The sequence below is a fragment of the Capricornis sumatraensis genome, chromosome 20 (assembly GCF_032405125.1).
Source record: "Capricornis sumatraensis isolate serow.1 chromosome 20, serow.2, whole genome shotgun sequence".
NCBI classification, from domain to species: Eukaryota; Metazoa; Chordata; class Mammalia; order Artiodactyla; family Bovidae; genus Capricornis; species Capricornis sumatraensis.
The window spans coordinates 57,892,121-57,912,203 of record NC_091088.1 but is presented as its reverse complement, the minus strand read 5'-3'; the positions used below and the strand labels follow the sequence as shown (position 1 = coordinate 57,912,203).

Sequence of the window (20,083 nt, the reverse complement as noted above, 5' to 3'; positions counted from 1 at the left end):
GGATTCCCCAGGCAAGAATCCTGGAGTGGGTTGCCATTTCCTCCTCCGGGGATCTTTCTGACCCAGGGATCGAACCCAGCCAGATTCTTTACTGCTGAGCCACCGGGGAAACCCACAGTGTGGGCCGGTTACTCTAAACTAGTTCACAGATTGTGGAATACAGGGGAGTCATGATGTATTTGGAGGGGGAATGTCTACTCCCCCGTGATTCTAGACTTGCATCTGGAAAATGTACCTACTGAGAGTTTGTGTTGTCTTGGGGGCCAGCATGATGTATTTTTATCTGTACAAGACTTAGTTGTGCAAGGAGAGCTTTGATAAGAGGTTTTGGGGTTGGAGACCTCTCTGGTTGCCTAGTGGCTAAGACTCTGAACTCCCAATGCAGGGGGCTGAGGTTCGATCCCCGGTCAGGGAACTCGATCCCATATGCCACAACTTAGAGTTCACATGCTGCAACTAAGACCTGGCGCAGCCAAAATAATAAATAAAAATAAATATTAAAAAAAGAACTCTTTGGGGAAGAGAATGTAAGTCTAAAGTAGAGGATACCTACTGATGCTGAACATTCAAAGGGATGGATTATGATGGCCTTTGTGGGGGTGGGTTGGCTAGCAGCTGCACCCCTCTTTGGGGCTTCCCAGGTGGTGCTAGTGGTAAAGAGCCTGCCTGCCAATGCAGAAGACGTAAGAGGTGCGGGTTCGATCCCTGGGTTGGGAAGGTCCCCTGGAGGAGGGCATGGCAACTCATTCCAGTATTCTTGTCTGGAGAATCCCCATGGACAGAGGAGCCTGGCGGGCTACAGTCCATAGGGTTGCAAAGAGTCAGACACAACCGAAGCGACTTAGCATGCACACAACCTCATCCCCACATTAAAAAAAATCCTTGCAGCCAGAAGCCTGTTACCCTCTGTTGAAACCAAACAGATATTTCTTTCCTGCCTCCGTTGTAGCTCAGATGAGCTAAGCCTGGTGAGTCCCACTCTACCTTGGAATCAGGTGCTAATACCAAACAAACCAAGACTGGCTAATCCATGCCCTTGACGGCAGATGGACAGGTGCTACTTTTCAAAGATAGCTGTGACAAGAGCTGTCATCCCACATGCTCTCCTACAAGCTGAACTTGACCGTCTTTCCATTGAGAGGTGAGGGTCTATCTGTTAAACACGTCCCCTCCTTTTGAGTCTTTGCATCTAACCATTAGAATGTGGCAGAACTGGGGACTTCCCTGGTGGTCTGGTGGCTAAGAATCTGCCTTCCAATGCAGGGGACATAGGTTTCATCCTTGGTCATGGGACTAAGATCCCACATGCTGAGGGGAAACTAAGCCTTAGCGCTGAAACTAAAGAAAGCCCGTGTACCACAACACAGATGCAGCTTGACCAAAAAAAAAAAAAAAAGAATACTTCATTCATGAGTTCCAAGATTAGGTAGAAAAAACCATGTAACTTCTGTCTGCATCACTGGAATATCTTCTGTGAAGACTTCAGCCATCATATAAGCACTCTGACTACCTTGAGGCAGCCATGCTGTGGGGAAGCCCAAACTAGCAAGCGTGGAGAGCACGTGGAGAGATCTGAGACAGCAGAGGGATGTCTGTCCAGTCCCCAGCTGCCCTGCTCCAAGCACCACTCGATTGCACCCTGAGCCAGAACCACCCAAAACCCTTACTGTTGTACACAAATGAGTTTCTGTGTTGGACTTGCATGGTGGCACAGTGGATAAGAATCCGCCTGCCAGTGCAAGGAACATAGGTTTGATCCCTGGTCCTGGAACATTCCACATGCCTCGGGGCAACGAAGCCCCTGGGCCACAGCTGCTGAGCCTGTGCTCTAGATCCCACAAGCCACAACTCCTGAGCCCACGCGGTGCAAGTACTGAAGACTGTATGCCTAGAGCCGGTGCCCCGCAACAAGAGAAGCCTCTGCAAGTGAGAAGCCTGGGCCCCGCAAGGAAGAGTAGCCCCGCTCGCCACACCTAGAGAAAGCCTGCACAGAGCAATGAAGACCCAGCGCGGCCCTAAATAACTAAATAAAATTATATTAAAATAAAAGTTCCGGTGTGATTTGTTCCATGCAACAGCTAGCCTATTCTGGGGTGGCAGAGGCAGAGAGATGACCAGCATCCGGTGGTCACTGAGGCCCCAGCGTATCCCCTTCAGACACGTTCTGTGGTGTGATCGTGGCTCGGTTATAGTTGGAGGCCAGCTGCCCGTTGTGTTCCCTCGATCACTTTCCGATCCTGATTCTCTAATCACTTCTGGGAATCTGTGAGTGATCCCGAGTCCTCTCAATCAATTCCCTTCCTGCCCCAGAGGAGGCTTCTGTTCCTTGTAACTAAATCTGTGACGCATGCTTCCATGTTCTGTTTACACTGAATTACCTTTTAACTCATCTTTTCAGATGCAGCTTAGATGTTCCCTCCTTCTAGAAGCCCTCCCTGACCTTCTCAACTGAATCAGCTGTTTGCTCTGGGTTCCTGCAGCCCTCTACGTTGCCCTCCGTGCCTGGCCTGGGACTGAGCACAAGGTGGGGGCTGCCGGGATGGCAACTGGTTTAAACTTAGGCAGAGGGAGGCTTGGGTTCCTCCGGGATTAGTGATGCAGTGGGGAGACACGTCCATTGCCACTTTGGAAGAAGGATCCCACGAGGAAAGCAGGAGAGAGAGATGAGAATGGACCGTGGGAAGACTGGGTGTGTCACTCTCAAGGAAACGTGGGGGCTTTTTGTCTAAGGGAATTAGAACTTGGGTATCTGGGTTTAAGGGCTTCCCTGATAGCTCAGTTGGTAAAGAACCCACCTACAGTGCAGGAGACCCCGGTTCAATTCCTGGGTCAGGAAGATCCGCTGGAGAAGGGATAGGCTACCCACTCCAGTACTCTTGAGTTTCCCTTGTGGCTCAGCTGGTAAAGAAAGCGAAGTGAAAGTCGCTCCTGAGAGACCTGGGTTTGATCCCTGGGTTGGGAAGATCCCCGGAGAAGGGAAAGGCTACCCACTCCAGTATTCTGACCTGGAGAATTCCATGGACTGTATAGTCCACGGGGTCACAGAGTTGGACACGGCTGAGTGACTTTCACTTTCACCTCACAGGTAGCTCAGTGGTAAAGAAACTGCCTGCCAAGCAGGAGGCTCGGGTTTGATCCCTGGGTCAGGGATGATCCCCTGGAGAAGGAAATGGCAACCCACTCCAGTATCCTTGCCTGGGAGAAATCCCATGGACAGAGGAGCCTGGCAGGCGCACTCCACGGGGTTGCAAAGAGTCGGACACGACTTAGCAATTAGTAGCAGCAGCATCTGGGTCTGGGTCCAGGATTTTTTTTTGTTGTTGCCATGATGAGGAAAGGCAGTCTGATGCTTGATTCTCTGAGAATTCCCAAGTTCTAAGTCCTGAGGGCGGGATTCCTGGGTCTGAGAGGGGAGGGGTCTGGGTGTCTAGACTCCTGGATCCAGAGGAGCTGGGTCCTCCACTCTTGACTCTGGGAACCCCAGATGCTTGTGTTAAGCAGGTGGGGATCAGGCCTCGGGCACCGCCGCCTACGCCAAGCTGCCGCCTAGTGGCTGCCACACTCGTCCACACACCAGAGGACAGACTGGGCTCGGCAGTTTATTTTGCATCGTAAACCCCTTCCAGCCCCTGGGGCTCCCTTCACGCAGCACATCTTGGTGCCCTGTGGGGCGGAAAGAGAGGCAGTTTAGATAGTATCACAGCAAGATGGGGTGGGGTGAGCAGGGCCAGGCTGAGGGCATGAACCTGGATGGGAAGGGGGCCTCACCTGGCATCCAGGCCTTCACGGATCCCTCAGGGGCAGATGGAAGGGGAGATTTTCGCTTTAGGAGTTTCTGCAATGGCAAGAGTTTAAAGGCGATGTTGATTTCCTAGCACCAGTGTTCCCATTCGGCCCCCACCCCCTCTTCCCTCAGACCCCAGCTGCCCTCTGCACTCACCCTCGGGCTCCCTCCCTGGCCTGGGGGCTGGAGGTGACTTCCCACGGGGCTGAAGCCTCAGTCCAGAATCTTGGCAAGGGAAAAGGAGCTCGAAGTCTGGGAAGGGTTGGAGGTGCCTGCAGGGGAGGAGATTAAGAAATTTCACAGATAAGCTGCAGCAGTACTTCATCTCCCAGGCCTGGACAGGGGTAACATGGTGATGGAGGGAGCAGGGGTGTGGAGTGGGGGGCAGCCTGGTAGGGTCTTGTCCCTAGTCCATGCTGTTTTGTTCCCCTAACACCTCTGGCTTGAGTAGAAAATTTTTTGTTTGTCTATCCATACATCCACCCATCCATTCACCTATCCATCCATACCTCCACCCATCCATCCATCCATTCACCTATCCATCCATACCTCCACCCATCCATCCATCCACCCATCTGTTCACCTAGCCATCAGTCCATCCATCCATCCATCCATCCATCCATCCATCTACCCTTCCATCCATCTATCCATCCACCCTTCCATCCATCTGTCCATCCACCCTTCCATCCATCTGTCCATCCATCCAGCCATCCATCCATCCAGATATCTACCCATCCATCCAGGTATCTATCCATCCAGCCATTCCCCCTTCTGTCCCCTCATCCATCCATCTGTCCGACTGTCCATCCATCCATCTGTTAATCCATCCATCCATCTACCCAGCAATCTACCTATTCATTTGTTTATTCAGCCATCCATCCCACAAATTTCCTGAGTAGCTACAGTGTGTCAGCCACTGTTGTGGGCTCTGAAGAGACAGTAGGAACGAGACGGACAAAAATCTCTGTCCTCATGGAGCCAATAGTCTATTAAGGAAGAGGTTTAACATGAGTCATCAGTGCACAAACAAGGAAATATCCCAGAAAGTTGCGCGTCCTTCAACGACCTGACAGTGGATAGGGTGAGGAGGGTGGTGGTCAGCCCTGAGGGTGGCTGGGGAGAGCTTCTTGGAGGAGGGGGAGACTGAGCAGAAGTCTGAGTGCAAGAAGGATGTGAGCAGAAGTGTTGCGGTGGGGGTGGGCTTGCTGGTTTTGTTAGAACAGTACGGAGTCCATTGATGCTGGAAAGGAGTTGAGGGGGTGCTGGGAGGTCAGAGTGCTGGGGAGGGGTCTGATCTTTAGGCCTTATGGGCTGATGGAGAGGACGGTGGCTTTAATTCTTGGAGTCCTGAGGTCTTGGGGGCTTCTGAGAGGTGAGGGAGGGGATCTGATTCAGGTTACAAATGCCCAATCTTGCTGACTTCCTTACAACCCCTGGGGTCCACGCCATGCTTGTCCCCATATACTCCACGTGTAGGCACTGAGGATGGGAGAGGTCCCCAGTGGCCGCAGCAAGGTGCCGGGGTCCCTCTGAATGACTGTTTCAACCCCCAAAGGGGGATTTCTCTGCTGGAGAACAGCATTGTGAGGGAGCATGCCCAGTCAGGGGATTCATCATATCCACATGGCAGGGACTGGCATCATACCCATTTCACAGACAAGAAAAACAAGGATGGACTCTGGAGTCTGAAGCCAGGGGCCTGGGTTCCAGTCCTGACTCTCACATCCTTGAGCTGGGTGGCCTTCAGGTCTTGGAGCCTCAGTGTACCCCTCTATGTAACAGGGGTCATAATAGCAACTACCTTATCAGGTTGTCATGGCAACTAAATGACTCCATTAAAAAGCAGCACCAGGGAGGGACTTCCCTGGTGGCACAGTGGATAGGAATAGGCCTGCCAATGCAGGGGACAAGGGTTCGATCCCTGGCCTGGGAAGATTCCACAAGCCACCAAGCAACTAAGCCCGTGTGCCACAGCTAGAGATGCCTGAGGAGCCCAGGCACCTTGATTACAAGTAGCCCCCACTGATTGCAACTAGAGAAGGCCCATGCAAAGCAATGAAGACCTGGTGCAGCAAAAACAGAACCAAGCCAAACAGTGCCAGGAACTTCCCTGGCAGTCCAGTGGTTAAGACTTCGCACTTCCCCTGCAGGGGGCACGGGTTTGATCCCTGGTCAGGGAACAAAGATCCCGCATGGCCAAAAAAAAAAAAGTAGCCCTAGGCCTATAGCGAGAGTTATACACACATAAATGAGCTATTTTCATTATGACAGTCACCTTGCTGGGAAATGGCAGATCGGGGCTCCCTCCTGCAGCATGTTTCAAGCAATGAAGGGAGAAGAGTTGACTGGAATTTGAACTGGGAAGGGTCTGGGAAGAGGAGGAAAGAGTCTGCCGGGCGGAGGGCACAGCCTCGGTGACGGTGAGACCATCTGGCCAGAGGGGCCCACTGCCCTGTGTCCCTTTCATCGCCCGCTGGGAGCCGGCTGAGTGCTTCTCACTGTTCCCATTTGGTTTTGGCTGCAGGTCGAGATCTGTTTTTAGCTTCCCTGGCTGGTGTCACCGTCCGCCTCCCCGCCTCCCTGGCCCCCCTTTCCCCGGCTGGTTCTTCTGTTCTCTGTGGCCGAATAATGTTCCCGGACTTCCTGAGCTGTTTGTTTGAAGACTGCCCAGTATCGATTGGATCTGGTGTGTATTCAGCCTGAAATCTAACAGAGACCTCCCCTTACCCCCCGCCCCCACTCCAGGAAGCTAGGATTTGGAAAACACTTGGGTGAAGAGTGCAGGGGGAAACAAGCAAGGTGGGGGCTTGCTAAGAAAATAAACAGATTTTTGTTTGTTTGTTTAAGGGTTTTCTCTTCTTTTAGGCTGTGTGTTTGGGCAGGTGCAGTCTCCTCTCTGAGTTTTGTTTTGTTTTGTTTTTTCTTCTGGAAAACGAGGAGAGGAACATTTTCGACTTCCTAGGGCTATGGGGAAGGCTCATTCCACTGGCTCATTCAGTGTCTGTTTCTTGAGCACCTACTGTGTGTCAGGCACAGTTCACATAACAGAGAATGAGGCAGAGTCCTGACCTTCGGGAAGATGACAACCTGCTGATGGTGACGGAAAAGAATGGATTATATGCTCTGCCAGCCTGGTGAGAGGACAGGGAGAATTCAGACAGGCAGGGGCTTGGAGGGACGGGAGGGTGGGGGTGAGGGGCACTCTTTTCTTTCTTGGCCACACCTCGTAGCATGCGGAACGTCCCCGACCAGAGGTTGAACCCGTGCACCCTGAAGTGGAAGCTAGGAGTCTTTACCACTGGACCACCAGGGAAGCCTCAGAAAGTGAAAGTGTTAGTCCTCCGTTGTGTCCAGCTCTTTGCGACCCCATGGACTGTAGCCCTCCAGGCTCCTCTGTCTGTGGGATTTTCCAGACAAGAATACTGGCGTGGGTAGTCATTCCCTTCTCTGGGGGATCTTCCCAACCCAGGGATCGAACCCAGGTCTCCTTCATTACAGGCAGATTCTTCACTGTCTGAGCCACCAGGGCAGTCCAGGGAAGCCCCATGGGGGCGCTATTTTCAATAGGTGGTCAGGGAAGGCCTCCCTGAGGAGGGGATGGGAAAGTGAGCCTTGGGAAAGGAGATCTAAGCAGAGGGAATAGCTGGCGCAAAGGCCCTGGGGTAGGGCATGCCTGGGATGCTGCAAGAGGAGCCAGAAAGCCAGTGAGGTGGGGTGAGTAAGGGAGAGAAGAAGAAAAGAGGCCCTAGAGGTATGGATGTCAGATGGCATCTGTAAATGGGTGCCAAGAATGGGTGCCTGGCCTGCACCCTAGGCATCCAGCCAGACTGGGGACCCCAGGGGTGAACGGGAGCCACCTGCCCACCCCAGACCAGTGCCCCACTCACCACCTCCAGCTGGCCTTTGCTGCTGGGGCTCTTGGGGCGCAGATCCAGCCGAGGGGGCAGGGGAGGACCTGAAGCGGCCATCTAAGGGAGACAGAGGGTGGGGAGGGCGTGTGAGCCGTCATTTGCTGCTCACCTACATGTGCCCCTGCCAGGAGGCCCAGCATTCAGGTGCTGTGTAGGCTTTGGAGGCAGAATGGAAAATGAGACAAAGTCCTACACTCGGGAGGGTGATACTAGAGAAAGTCATAGCCCCAGACCTTAGGGGAGGCGAAAGTTTGTGTCCTTGGGAGCCCAGAAGCCTGTCACCAGCTTCCTCCTCTCTCAGACCCAGGGGTCCAGACTCCCATCCCTCCTCCCTCAGACCCAGGATCCAGACCCCCAGCCCCTCCTCCCTCAGACCCTAGGGATTCCCGCTCCAGCTCCTGCCTGGCCCTGCTCACCTGCCCCAGCTCCTCCTCGTCACTGCTGTGCTCTGGATCCTCCACAGTGGTGCTGACTTGGAACTGATGGATACTCACAGCCTCTTGGCCCTGGACCTCGCAGCGGCAGAAGGGGCAGGTCTGGCTGTCTGAGCACTGGGGGAGGTGGAGAGGGAAAGGATCTGGGTCTCCCTGTTCCCACCACGTCCCCTGGGACGACAGGGGCCTTTATCCCCCACCGAGTGATGTGGGGAGGACAGAGGGAGGGAAACGGAGAGAGAGAGGAGGAAGAGAGAAAGATGAGAGAGAGATGTAGGATGGGAAGGAGGGGCTGCCTGAGGTCAGGAGGAGCCCAGGGAAGACAGGGTGCTATGTGGGTCTCAGCCTCGTGGTAGAGATGCTATGGGGTAGGAATGCCTGGGGAAGACTCCTAAGAGTCTCTTGGACTGCAAGGAAATCAGACCAGTCAAGCCTAAAGGAAATCAACCCTGAATATTCATTGGAAGGACTGATGCTGAAGCTCCAATACTTTGGCTACCTGATGCTAAGAGCTGACTGATTGGAAAAGACCCTGATGCTGGGAAAGATTGAGGGCACAGGAGAAGAGGGTGACAGAGGATGAGATGGTTAAATAGCATCACCGACTCTATCAAATGGGTATGAGTTTGAGCAAACTCCAGGAGATGGTGAAAGTCAGGGAGGCCTGGTGTGCTGCCGTCCATAGAATCACAAAGAGTCAGACACAACTGAGCAACTGGGCCACAAAAGGAATGCCTGAGACACTTGCCTGGACTAACGTATTCATTGTGGGGGGCCCCCATAGACACCCCCTGCCACTGGGGCCAGCGTTGCGGCTGGACCGGCCCTTTGGTTCTTAAGACTGCCGGGCGCATCTCAGCATCAACCATCAGGGACTTTGAAGAACAAGACTTCCTACTCACAGGTCCTGGAGGGTGGAGGGCAGAGGAGGCAGACCTGGGGCTCTGCCTTTATTGGGGGTGGAGTGGGGTGCCTAGGATTTCGGGCGTTCACTGTTGACCGGCAAATTTAAAGCAGGGACTGGAAGAGAGAAGCGGGACACTGCATGCTCAGTTACCTAGGGCTTTCTTAGGGGAAACTTCAAGGCTCAGGCTTGATAGTCCCTTATCTAGTTGTTTTGCTAGTTGCTGAGTCCGGAAGAGGGATGTCTTTGCTACGATAATCCCCCCAATCAAAAGCTTAAGACCAATCACTTCCATCACAAAGGAAAAGCTGTGTATTAGGCACCCTTTACCCACAGGGGCTCCCTCTACCCAGAGGCCTGAATCCTCCCCTGAGGTCACTAGCCTCAGCCGCATTCCCCTGAGAAGGCAGATAAGGCTCAAAGAGGTAAAGCCTCTGGTCCAGATCACCCAGCGAGGGACTGCTGATGCTCGGGCATGTGAAATGTGGCCAGTCCCGTAGACACCACTGTCTCCCACTGGGGCCAATGCAGCATTTTCCATGAATAATGTAACTGAAGATGGAGAAACAGAGGCGGCCGGTGTAGAGCGAGAGAGGCAGAAGCATAGGTGGAGCAAGCCTCTGCTCTCCCTGGGCCTCAGTTTCCCCATGTGGTCGACGAGGTATGTGGGAGATGCTCTCAGTTCAGTCGCTCAGTCGCGTCTGACTCTTTGCGACCCCACGGACTGCAGCACGCCAGGCTTCCCTGTCCGTCATCACCAACTCCCGGAGCTTGCTCAAACTCATGTCCATCAAATTGGTGATGCCGTCCAACCATCTCATCCTCTGTCATCCCCTTCTCCTCCTGCCTTCAGGGGAGATGCTCTACTGGAGGAAAGGGGTACGGGACGGGGTGGTGGGGAAGGAAGGGTGGGGTCAGACCCACCAGCCAGGCAGCCAGGCAGCGGCTACAGAGCAGGTGCCCGCAGGGCTCTATCTTCACGTCCTTGTTGCTCTCGGCACAGATCTTGCAAAGCTCAAACGTGGAGTCCATGGCCCAGTACAGCTGCAGCTGCTCCTGCCAGGTGAGAAGGGGACCACCGGAAGCAGGGGTGCTGTCAGCCACGAGCAGGCAAGTCGGGCCACTGGGAGTGAGTCCCGAACCTCAGCACCAGCCTTGAACCCTCTCCCAGGTTCAAGGCTGTGTGTCCAGCTGCCTCCTACATGTGCTTTTGTTATCAGACTTGTTCTCTGGGGCTGGTCTGCACTGAGGGTTGCCAGATTCAGCCAATAAACATACAGGATGCCCTGTTAAATTTGATTTTCAGATGAACAGTGAACACATTTTGAGATCTAAGTGTGTCCCAGATATTGCATGGATACACCTTAAATTTAAAAAAAAATTAAAATTTTTTGACTGCACTGCATGGCACGTGGGATCTTAGTTCCCTGACCAAGGATCCAGCCTGTCCCCCACCACTGGACTTCCAGGGAAGTCTCTGCATGGGATACACTTATACTCAAAATTTTGTTTGTCATTTCTCTCACCCCTTGGGATGGTTGGAAGACTAAAAGCTGCCACTGGTGAATGTACAAAGTGCATTAGCTGCCCTGATGATCTCAGCAGTATCATTTCCTGGCTTCATTACCAGGAAAGCCCCGGGGTAAGAGGCAGGAGGGGCAGTGTTTTCCAGAGAAGGAACAGAGAGGTCAAGCAATTTACCCCAGGTCACATGGCCACCAAGCCAGCACAAAACCTGAAGGCTTCTGGGAGTCTGGGGCCTGACTCATGGGAGAGGATCCCTGAGCCGCAGTGCAGTGTGGGTGGGGGGCAGGTGAGCCGGGGTGGGGGCCTGGGTCTCACCTCCGACACGTGGATGTGCTGATGCGGTTCCATGTGGCAGAGTTTGGTCAGGTCCGGGTTGTGGGTCTTCCCATCTGGGTAGAGGTAGCTGGGAGAAGGGAGGAGGTGGGTACAGGGAGGGGGGCATCCAGCGCCCCCACCCTACCCTGGAGCGGCTGTCCCAAATACATGGCCCACCTGGGGATATTTCCCTCCCTTCTCTTCAAATAGGAACTTGGGCAAACTGTGTCCCCTCAGACTCCCATAGAAGGACTCCAGCTCTGGAAACTCCAGATGAATGAGAACCAGGAAGCATCAAACCTCAGGTCCAGCCCTCCCAGAACTTCACTCATTCTAGAGTCTTCAGGCCCCAGTGTAAAAGCATCTTTTTTTTCCCCCTAAAACTGCAAAACCAGCTTCCTTCACAGCTCACCCCCATCTTTTTAAAAGTTATTTGTCTGGGACACGTCTTAGTTGCAGCATGCAGGATCTAGTTCTCCAATCAGGGATCAAACCTGGATTCCCTGCATTTGGAGTGCAGAGTTTTATCCACTGGACCACTGGGGAAGTCTCCATAACAGCATCTTTGTCACAGATTGCAGGAGTGACCAGATCCTACAGTCTTAGGCCCGCAGGGCTGGAAGGACCTACGCTATTCTCACTTCACAGAGGGTGACCGGGTCTCTGAATGAGAAAGGCGATGCCTGAGGCCATGCAGTCGTGCTGTGGGCCAGGTCTGAGTGACCGGCTCTAGGACACCCCAGGCTCTGCACACCCTGAGTCTCCCATCTGAGTCATAAGTGAACAGTATTGGGCAACTCTACCTCACTGGCCTCAGTTTTCTCTTCTGTAAAATGGACGTAATCATACCTAGGCTAAAGATGGGTAATGAGGATCAAGTAAGACAGTGCTTAGAGAACACACAGGACTCAGTCACCACACATAAACACCCAGTGAGAAGGGAACTGCTAGGGTCAATGTTTAAAGACCTAGAAAACTGTCTCACTGTGAGGTAGAAATAGCTTGATGTCCCCTCCCCGCCTCTCTCTTGACTTGTCCATTTCTAGAATTGTGTGTGCATGCACGCACTCATGTACATAGATCAGAGGGCCTAAACCAGATGGAAAGTGCTCACATTTATTTTAACTCTGGAATCCTCCACCGAAATCTGACCTGGAACTCAGTACCTTAGAGTATATATATATATATATATATATGGTACATAGCATAAGGCATATAGCATGCCAGGGAAGCCTGGCGTGCTGCAGTCCATGGGGTCATAAAGAGTCAGGCATGAGCACACACACTTACGTAAATACACACACACACCCACACCCACCCACCCACCCACCCACACACACACACACACACACACACAGTAGATTTTCATTACTTGTGGATTTTGTGTGTACAGACTTGCCTACTTGCTAAACTGTACTTGAAGTGAAGTGAAGTCGCTCAGTCGTGTCTGACTCTTTGCGACCCCATGGACTGTAGCTTATCAGGCTCCTCCGTCCATGAGATTTTCCAGGCAGGAGTGCTGGAGTGGATTGCCATTTCCTCCTCCAGGGGACTTTCCCGACCCAGGGATCGAACCCGGGTCTCCCGCATTGCGGGCAGACGCTTTACCGCGGGAGGCATCAGGGAAGCCCAAACTGTCCTTGGAAGCTCAAAATCCACATTCCCTGCGGCACTTTCAGGATCATTCCCAGCCAGGCCTGCTCCTAGCTGAGACCGAACCGGGCAGCGTTTGGCCTTTTCCTTTGAGCTCTCATATTATAAACGTGTTCTTTCTGCAGTCTGTGTAGTGCCCCATTTCAGTGCTCTGTCCTGGTGACTGCGCCCCCGGGGCAGAGTGCTGAGGTGCTGTCTCCTGTCCCAAGCACAGGAAGGCTAAGATGTGCCTCATGGAGAAAATACGTGTGGGGATGAGCTTTGTTCAGGCGGGAGTTACGTGCTGCTGGCCGCAAGTTCAAAGCGAATGTATCAACGAAAGATATTACACCAGGTGTCTTTAAATAGAAATACGGGCTTCCCTGGTGGCTCAGTGGTAAAGAATCCGCCTGCCATGCAGAAGATACTGGAGACGTAGGTTCGATCCCTGGGTCAGGAAGATCCAGGGAGGAGGGCATGGCCACCCACTCCAGTATTCTTGCCTGGAGAATTCCATGGACAGAGGAGCCTGGTGGGCTACAGTCCATGGGGTCGCAAAGAGTCGGACACGACTGAATCGACTTAGCACACACACAACTGCATATCTACCTGCCTATCCATCCATCCATCTACTTATCTAGCCACCTGTCTAATCTACCTATCCAGCATTTTATCTGTCTCCCTATATCTATCCATCCATCCATTCTATCTATCTATCCAACATCATCCATCCATCTACCTACCTACCTATCTAATCTATCTGTTCATCCGTTCTTTCTTCCTATCTATCATCTATGTATCCATCTATCATCTATCTGTCCATTATCTAGCTCAGCATACCATATAGATAGGATCGCTAGCTAAGGAGGCTCTGGTTAAACCTCCAAGGTGAGACTCAGGAACCCTGTCTACCTTTTTCACCCCTGCTGTCCCACACAAGTCAGACTCTGGAAAGAGGGGCCCTGGGGCGGTCAAGATTACAGACTGAAAACCCCCTTTTTGCTCAGTTCTCCTTCTGCCCTCACAGTCTAGATTGCAGAACAGGACAAGGCTATCTAGAAGCAAAAGCCTTGAGGGCAAGTCCAAGGAAGGGGAGCCCTGGGGTTGTACCTAGCTACCACACACTCCTCCTAGACCTGCGGCTCGCTTAACATGGCAGCTGTGTGGGAACTGACAAGGCCTGCACCTCTGCCTGCCACCTGGTGGAACACTGCAGTATTGCAATTTTATGTTGCCAGAGGCATGCTGTCTGTGAACCCTGTGCTCTCAGACGTGGTCATCCCTCCTAGGATGGTGACTCACAAGCCTTCCTTCTGTCCTTCCAGGAGCACCTGGAACAGGGGTTTGTTGAGAGGGATGGTCTGCAAGATGCTGCCGTCTGAGCTCACGTATCCGATGGCCCACTTCCCCAGGCGAGTGCAGCTGGGCCGGAAGATGTAGCTGGAGGAAAAGGTAGGACAGGATGGAAGAGGGAGTGGTCACCGCTGACCCTCTGGAACCCCCCGGCCCTTCACCCTGTTGGGGACCCAGGTGTCTAGATTCTTGCTCCCGCATAAACTTCCTACCTTTTAGGCAAAAGAGGCACTACTAGGTCCCTGTCCCCACTTTAGCGAATGTCTGCGGTGTTTACCTGTTAAGCTCCTCCTCCACCGTCACTGGGTTTAGACGACGCTGGGACTTTGGCTGGAAGTAATAGGAGCAAGGCACCCCATTTCTATAGGGGATGCTAAGCTGGTAGGGTAGAGAGCTGTGGCTTCTGGAAAGCATTTGCCACCACAAGGAAAGACTATGTCTGAGAATGAGGCTAGCACAGAGGAAAGCTGGGGAAAGACAGGAACTGATTTCCAACAACAGCACTTGAGCACCTGGATACAGCTGTTCCTGAAATCCACACCTGGTCTTCTCAATTATGGCCATTGATTCATTCCTTTTTCTTTCCCTTTACACCAGTCTCAAGTATAACTGGAAAAGTGCTAACATTCCATCTTGGGGGTCCTGCACCTCTGTCCTGCAAAGACTTAGGAATCTGACATCCTATTCCTTTAACCTCTTGGTGTTCCAGGTAGCTCAGTGCCTCAATTTTTAGCCCTCCAGTGGGATCCAATGGCTCAAAACTCCCAGCTTGAAATATTTTAAGGACTCAGGTGTCTGGTTTCCCAGCAGGTGGGAGGTCATATTCCAAATATTTAACAGATGTGTGGGTTCTAACCTATGAGAAACAGATTGTATCCCAGGGCAGGATCTTCAAGTCCCCTTGCTGGACCAGGGGTATTGTCCCTTTAGCTACTGGACTGTGGGTGGGTTTAGGTGGTCCCAGGACAACCTAGGTTGCAGGGGCACTCAGCATTCTTCCTCTGAGTTCTCGACTCTCTGGGGTCCCATGTACCACGGCCTTTCAGTGCTTACTTTCTGAAGGATGTCTGGGTCACCCAGACACCCCAGCCCAGGATCCAGACCCTGCAACCCCCGCAGCCTCCTCCTCATGAGGCCCGGCCCTTTTACCTGCCTGGCTTGTCTCTGAAAGTCTGCAGACGGGCTCGGACCTCATCGTATGTGAGGAAGGCCATGTAACCCGGGTGGTTGACCGCCAGGAGCTGCCAGTTCTTGAGGAGTGTTGGCCACGGCTAGGGCGGGGCAGCGCTGAGGTCAGGGAGGGGCTGAGGAGGCTGCCCACGCTCCTAGTGCCTCCCAGGGTTTAAGAACACAGACACCTCACTCACACCCACCATGGGCCTCAGGAATATCTTTGACATAGAAGATTCCAGGCCCTTCCACCTCCAGGACTCAGGAATCCAGGCCCCCAGCCCCTCCTCCCACAGACCCAGGAGTCTGGGCTCCCAACCTCTCCTCCCCCAGGGCCAAGAGTCTGGGCTTCAGACCCTGGCCTTCTCTGACCTGGAAGAGCCTGGTGAAGATGTCAAACTCGAAGATGGACACGTGGCCATTGCAGGTGAGGTCGATGGTGGAGCGCAAGGCCAGGGCCGTGGAGCCGGGCTCCACAGGGTGGCAGATGCATAAGACTGCCTCAAACTCAGCCCAGGGCAGCACACATCTAGATGGGGGTGGGGATGGGGGGTGCAGATGAAGCCTCTGGGAGCCTAGCATGGGAGCACTCCTGGGAAGGAGCGCGGGCTGGACTCCTGGGTCTGAGGGATGAGGGGCTGGGGGCCTGGATCCTGGCTCTGGGGGAGGAGGGGCTGGGGGTCTGACTCCTGGGTCTGGGGGAGGAGGGGCTGGGGCCTGACTCCTGGGTCTGGGGGAGGAGGGGCTGGGGCCTGGATCCTGGGCGCCTGGTCAGGGGCAGGATGGGGCTCTAGCCGCTGCGGGTCCTGGGGTGGGCGCTCACTCACCGGGCTCCGCATCGCTCCCTCCAGAAAGTGTGGGCGGAGACCTCGGTGAGCTGGTACGTGTGGCCGCAGTACCTGCCGCCTGGGAAGAGCGCGGCCAGCTCCGCGTGCATGTAGCTGAAGATGAGGGCCAGCTTGGCCAGCTGCCGCCTGTGGGGATGGATTCTGAGGACTTGGACTTGACCTTGGGAGCCCCACTGACCCTTCCACGCTGTGTGGGGAACACCCGCAGGGACGAGGCCCCCAGCCTCTAAGATGTTAGTGCACGATGAAAGTCGGTTCTGAGACCACCTGTTACAGTCCTGACACGTCCCCTCTGGGGACCTCTCTTTCCCCATCTGTGAAGGAAAGGGAGGTACCGCCTCATATCTGAGGCATCCCCCAGCAAGTGAATCCCAGTCTCTGTCCAAAGCCTTGCCTAGTCAGATGTCGGGAGCATTGGGGCTGGGGCCATTTAGGGTAGTCTGAGCTCGGAGACTCCCTGTTGGTTTAAGCAGCCCTGGGTGGTGGACCCCTGGGGTTCCTCCTGCTCACTGCCTCCCTGAGGAACCACTCAGGGTGTGGGGAGTAGCAGAGGATAGCCCTGACACTTAGCTCTGTGATTTTTGGCAAGTTCTTTTTTCCCTCTTCAAGCCTCAGTTTCCTCGGCTGTGAAATGGGTATAAATACAGGATAAGTACAGCCCCTACCTCATGGTGGGGTGGGGGGTGGTACGTGATGAGGATTCTTACCCATCTTATGAGCACATAAGATGCCAGGCACAACCTGGTGTACAGTCGGCATTCAGGGCATGCTACTTAGTTACTGTTCTTATTATTTTCTATTAACAGCCTCCAGGTCTGTCGGATTCTTGATGCCTTTAGGTTAAAGCGTCTGCCTCCAATGCGGGAGACCTGGGTTTGATCCCTGGGTCGGGAAGATCCCCTGGAGAAGGAAATGGCAATCCACTCCAGTATTCTTGCCTGGAGGATCCCATGGACGGAGACGCCTAGTCCATGGGGTTGCAAAGAGTTGGACACGACTGAGCGACTTCACCTTTTATAGGGAAACCCTTGATAGTTTCTAAGCACCCTCCCTTCCCACAGTCTGTAATGCAGTCACTATTCACATGTGACTAGTCCAACTTGAAATGTGTTCTAAATGTGAAATACACACTAGGTTTCAGAAACTTAGTGCAGAAGTGAAAGTGAAAGTCACTCAGTCATGTCCAGCTGAGTGGGTATCCTTTCCCTGGTAGCTTAGCTGGTAAAGAATCCGCCTGCAATGCAAGAGATCTGGGTTTGATCCCTGGGTTGGGGAGATCCTCTGGAGAAGGGAAACGCTACCCACTCCAGTATTCTGGCCTGGAGAATTCCATGAACCATATAGTCCATGAGGTTGCAAAGAGTTGGACACGACTGAGTGACTTTCACTACTGCAAAAGGAAAAAAAAAAAGAATGTGAATTATTGTATTAAGCATCACCTTATATTTATTGATTATAAGTTGAGCTCATAATATTTTGGATATAATGAATTTTTAAAAGTTTCTGAAATTCATTTCACCTGCTTTAAAAAACATTTTGTAATATGTCTACTGGAAAATGAAAAACTACATGTGTTGCTTCCATTAGATTTTTGTGGAAAGTCCTGGTCTAGAATCTCCATCAAAGAGCTGCTAGGACCTCATGACTCTAGAAAATCCACTGAGCCACTCACTGAGTCCCTAAGCTTCCTAGTTTCTAGAACCTACTGAATCTAGAACAGTGGGCTCAGTGGAGTTATACTACCCTTCTAAGGAGCTTCTAGAAATTTGCTTGAGGCTAGATTGTGGGGGACCATCCCCTCCAGTAAGATTTTACCCACCCCCTACTCAACTTTCCAATGTCCCATCACACATTTGTGAAGATGGAAAATCTGGTTACAGTGCTCTGAGCTTAGAGTCCAATTCCATTTTACATAAGCTTTTCTTTTTTTGGCTTGCGGGATCTTAGGTCCCTGACCGGAGATCAAATCCTGGCTCTGCAGTGAAAGAAGAGTCCTAATCCTACATAAGCATTTTTTGCACATTGAAAATCGATTCCAAATTTTCCAGAAATTCTCTATCCTATGTGTCAAGGGAAGTCTCTTTCATTCAGCAATGGATGATTATTTTCCCAGGTACAAGTGTACAAGAACCAGTCAATTCTGCCTTCCAGAGTAACTGTAAGAGTGCCTTAGCATTTTCATTCCAAATACAAATAATTTTATTATAAAGAACATTCCTTTGATCATTCCCTTATACTACAATTTAGGCATTATAGTGTTTTTTTCTTTTTTTAAGAATTATGCGTAAGTAGGTTATTCACTTGATGTGTGTCATTTCAGAATAGATTTAAAGAGACACCACAAAATACTTGTTCTAAAGAAAGGGCTTGGGGGCCTGTTGGGGTTGAGAGCTACTGTTCCAACCCCTGTTCTGGCTTAGATCTCAAAACTCTGCCCCTGTCGCTCAACAGCCCTTTCTTGGAAATTCAGAGCAGGCAGCCTGCAGACAAAAAGGAAAAAAAAAAAAAAAAAAAGCCCTAGGTCCTGAGCTAGCCACCCAAGGAACTAAAGACGGGCTAAGGAACTAAAGACAGGCTCTGAGAGTGTCCCAGGCAGGGTTGGTGATCCGGGCTTCAGAGCCCTTTCTCCAGTGCTCCCCACGCAGGGAGCTTCCTGGGGTCCTCACGTTCCGTAATGTGTGTCTAAATCCAGGGGGCGAACAGCTCGCTTCTGAGCCAAGAAAGAAGGGGACATGGTGAGCTCAGGGTCTCCATGCCCAAAAAAGAAAAAAAAACCTGGGAGGCTTAGTTTCCCAGGTTCTTTCACGGAGAAGGGCTTGCGATCGGGACTCCCGGGTCGGAGGGAGGAGGATGCTCGGAGCCTGAGGGAGCCCCACTGACGATCTCAACCTTGTCCCGGCGCAAGGGCTCACCTGAGTCTGCATCCCTCCCGGAAGAGTTCGTCGTTGGCAATCTTTCGGCCCGGGGGTGGCAGCAGCGCCGCCACCTGCCTGCTCTTGGCCTCCAGGTTAGCCAGATAGACCACCAGAAAGTCCCACGCCCCCCCGGGACCCTCGGGGACGCCTCCGCCGGCGTCCTGCCGGGCTTGCGCCACCTGGTGCAGCAGCTGCGCGGTGCGGGGCAGCAGGTCCCGAAGGGAGGGGGGACTCGAGGAGAGCCGGGGGTCCCCGCATTGCTCTTCCAGGCGCTGCAGCAGCCTCACCGCCCGGCCGAACGCGCGGGATTCTCCCCACTGTCGTCCCCGCAGGGCCACCGCAGCCATGGGTCCCTCTGATGCCGGAGGAGGGACGGGGCCCGCGGAGAAAGGCCCGGCACTGCCCAGCCCCAGGTAGGGGCGGGACGAGGCGGGAGAGGTAAGGGCGGGCCCTGGAGAAACCGGGGAGGTGACTGCCGGTACCCGTGTGCCCCAAGGGGGCGGGGGCTGGGGGCTCTGGCACCTGGGTTCCTTAGAGATGGGGTTTCTCACGTCCGATCCCAAAGGAAAGCCAGATGGGGTGGCTTTGGTGGGTGGCGACAGAACTTCCTGGGTGGGTGGGAATCGCAGGTCCGATGCCTGGGCCCTTTCTGGGGAGGGGTGGGGGGCTGGGTCCCAAGTTAGCGATGGAGGAGGGGTTGAGGGAATCTAGGACTTTTGCTGGGGGCGAGGGTGGGGCTGGGAGTTTAGCTACCCAGACCGTGAAGGGGAGTGGTGTTGGGAGGTAGCTTTCCTGGGTCGTGGGTCAAAGTTTGAGTCATTGGTTGTGATATGGGATTAAAGGTTGGAGCTGAACCTTCTAGGAGGAAACGTTAGGGAAATAGTGAGACCCTTCTGTCCCAGAGAAGAAACACAGCGTGCCCAGACCCGTGGGTCCCCTAAGAGCAGGAGTCGGTAGGAGGGTGTCTGAGGGAGCAGGAATCTGGTGACATAATTCCTGGGTCCCCATAAGCAGGGGCCTGAGAGCAGTCAGGCTGGAATTGAGACACTCAGATTTCCAAAGGAGGTGGTGGGGGCTTCTGGGTCCCCAGGGGTGAGGCGGGAAGATGGGGCTCATGACTGCAGCAGCTGCTCAGAGCAGGGCTGGAGAGAAGCTGCTACCCAGCCAGGGCTGCGCGCTGGGCAGCCACGCTGGGCCCTGGTAGGTCGGACCGTCCCTCCGTCCCTCAAGGGATCCAGGCCACGCCCCCTGGCTTCCTGGCCACGCCCCGGCCAGGAAACTGGCCTACTT

General features: G+C 53.4%; 1 protein-coding gene across 1 annotated transcript; it reads right to left on the bottom strand.

The window, feature by feature from the left end:
* Positions 1-3,637: 3,637 nt before the first annotated feature.
* CBLC (Cbl proto-oncogene C) lies at positions 3,638-19,140 on the bottom strand. The gene is made up of 12 exons (XM_068992688.1): positions 18,791-19,140; positions 15,858-16,004; positions 15,403-15,559; positions 15,010-15,131; positions 13,810-13,947; positions 10,876-10,963; positions 9,958-10,089; positions 8,112-8,246; positions 7,672-7,752; positions 3,941-4,056; positions 3,769-3,835; positions 3,638-3,663 (listed from the first exon to the last, which is right to left on the bottom strand). Exons 1-11 carry the CDS (start codon positions 19,138-19,140, stop codon positions 3,826-3,828), a joined length of 1,476 nt encoding a protein of 491 aa, XP_068848789.1. The 3' UTR covers positions 3,638-3,663; positions 3,769-3,825.
* Positions 19,141-20,083: the final 943 nt, after the last annotated feature.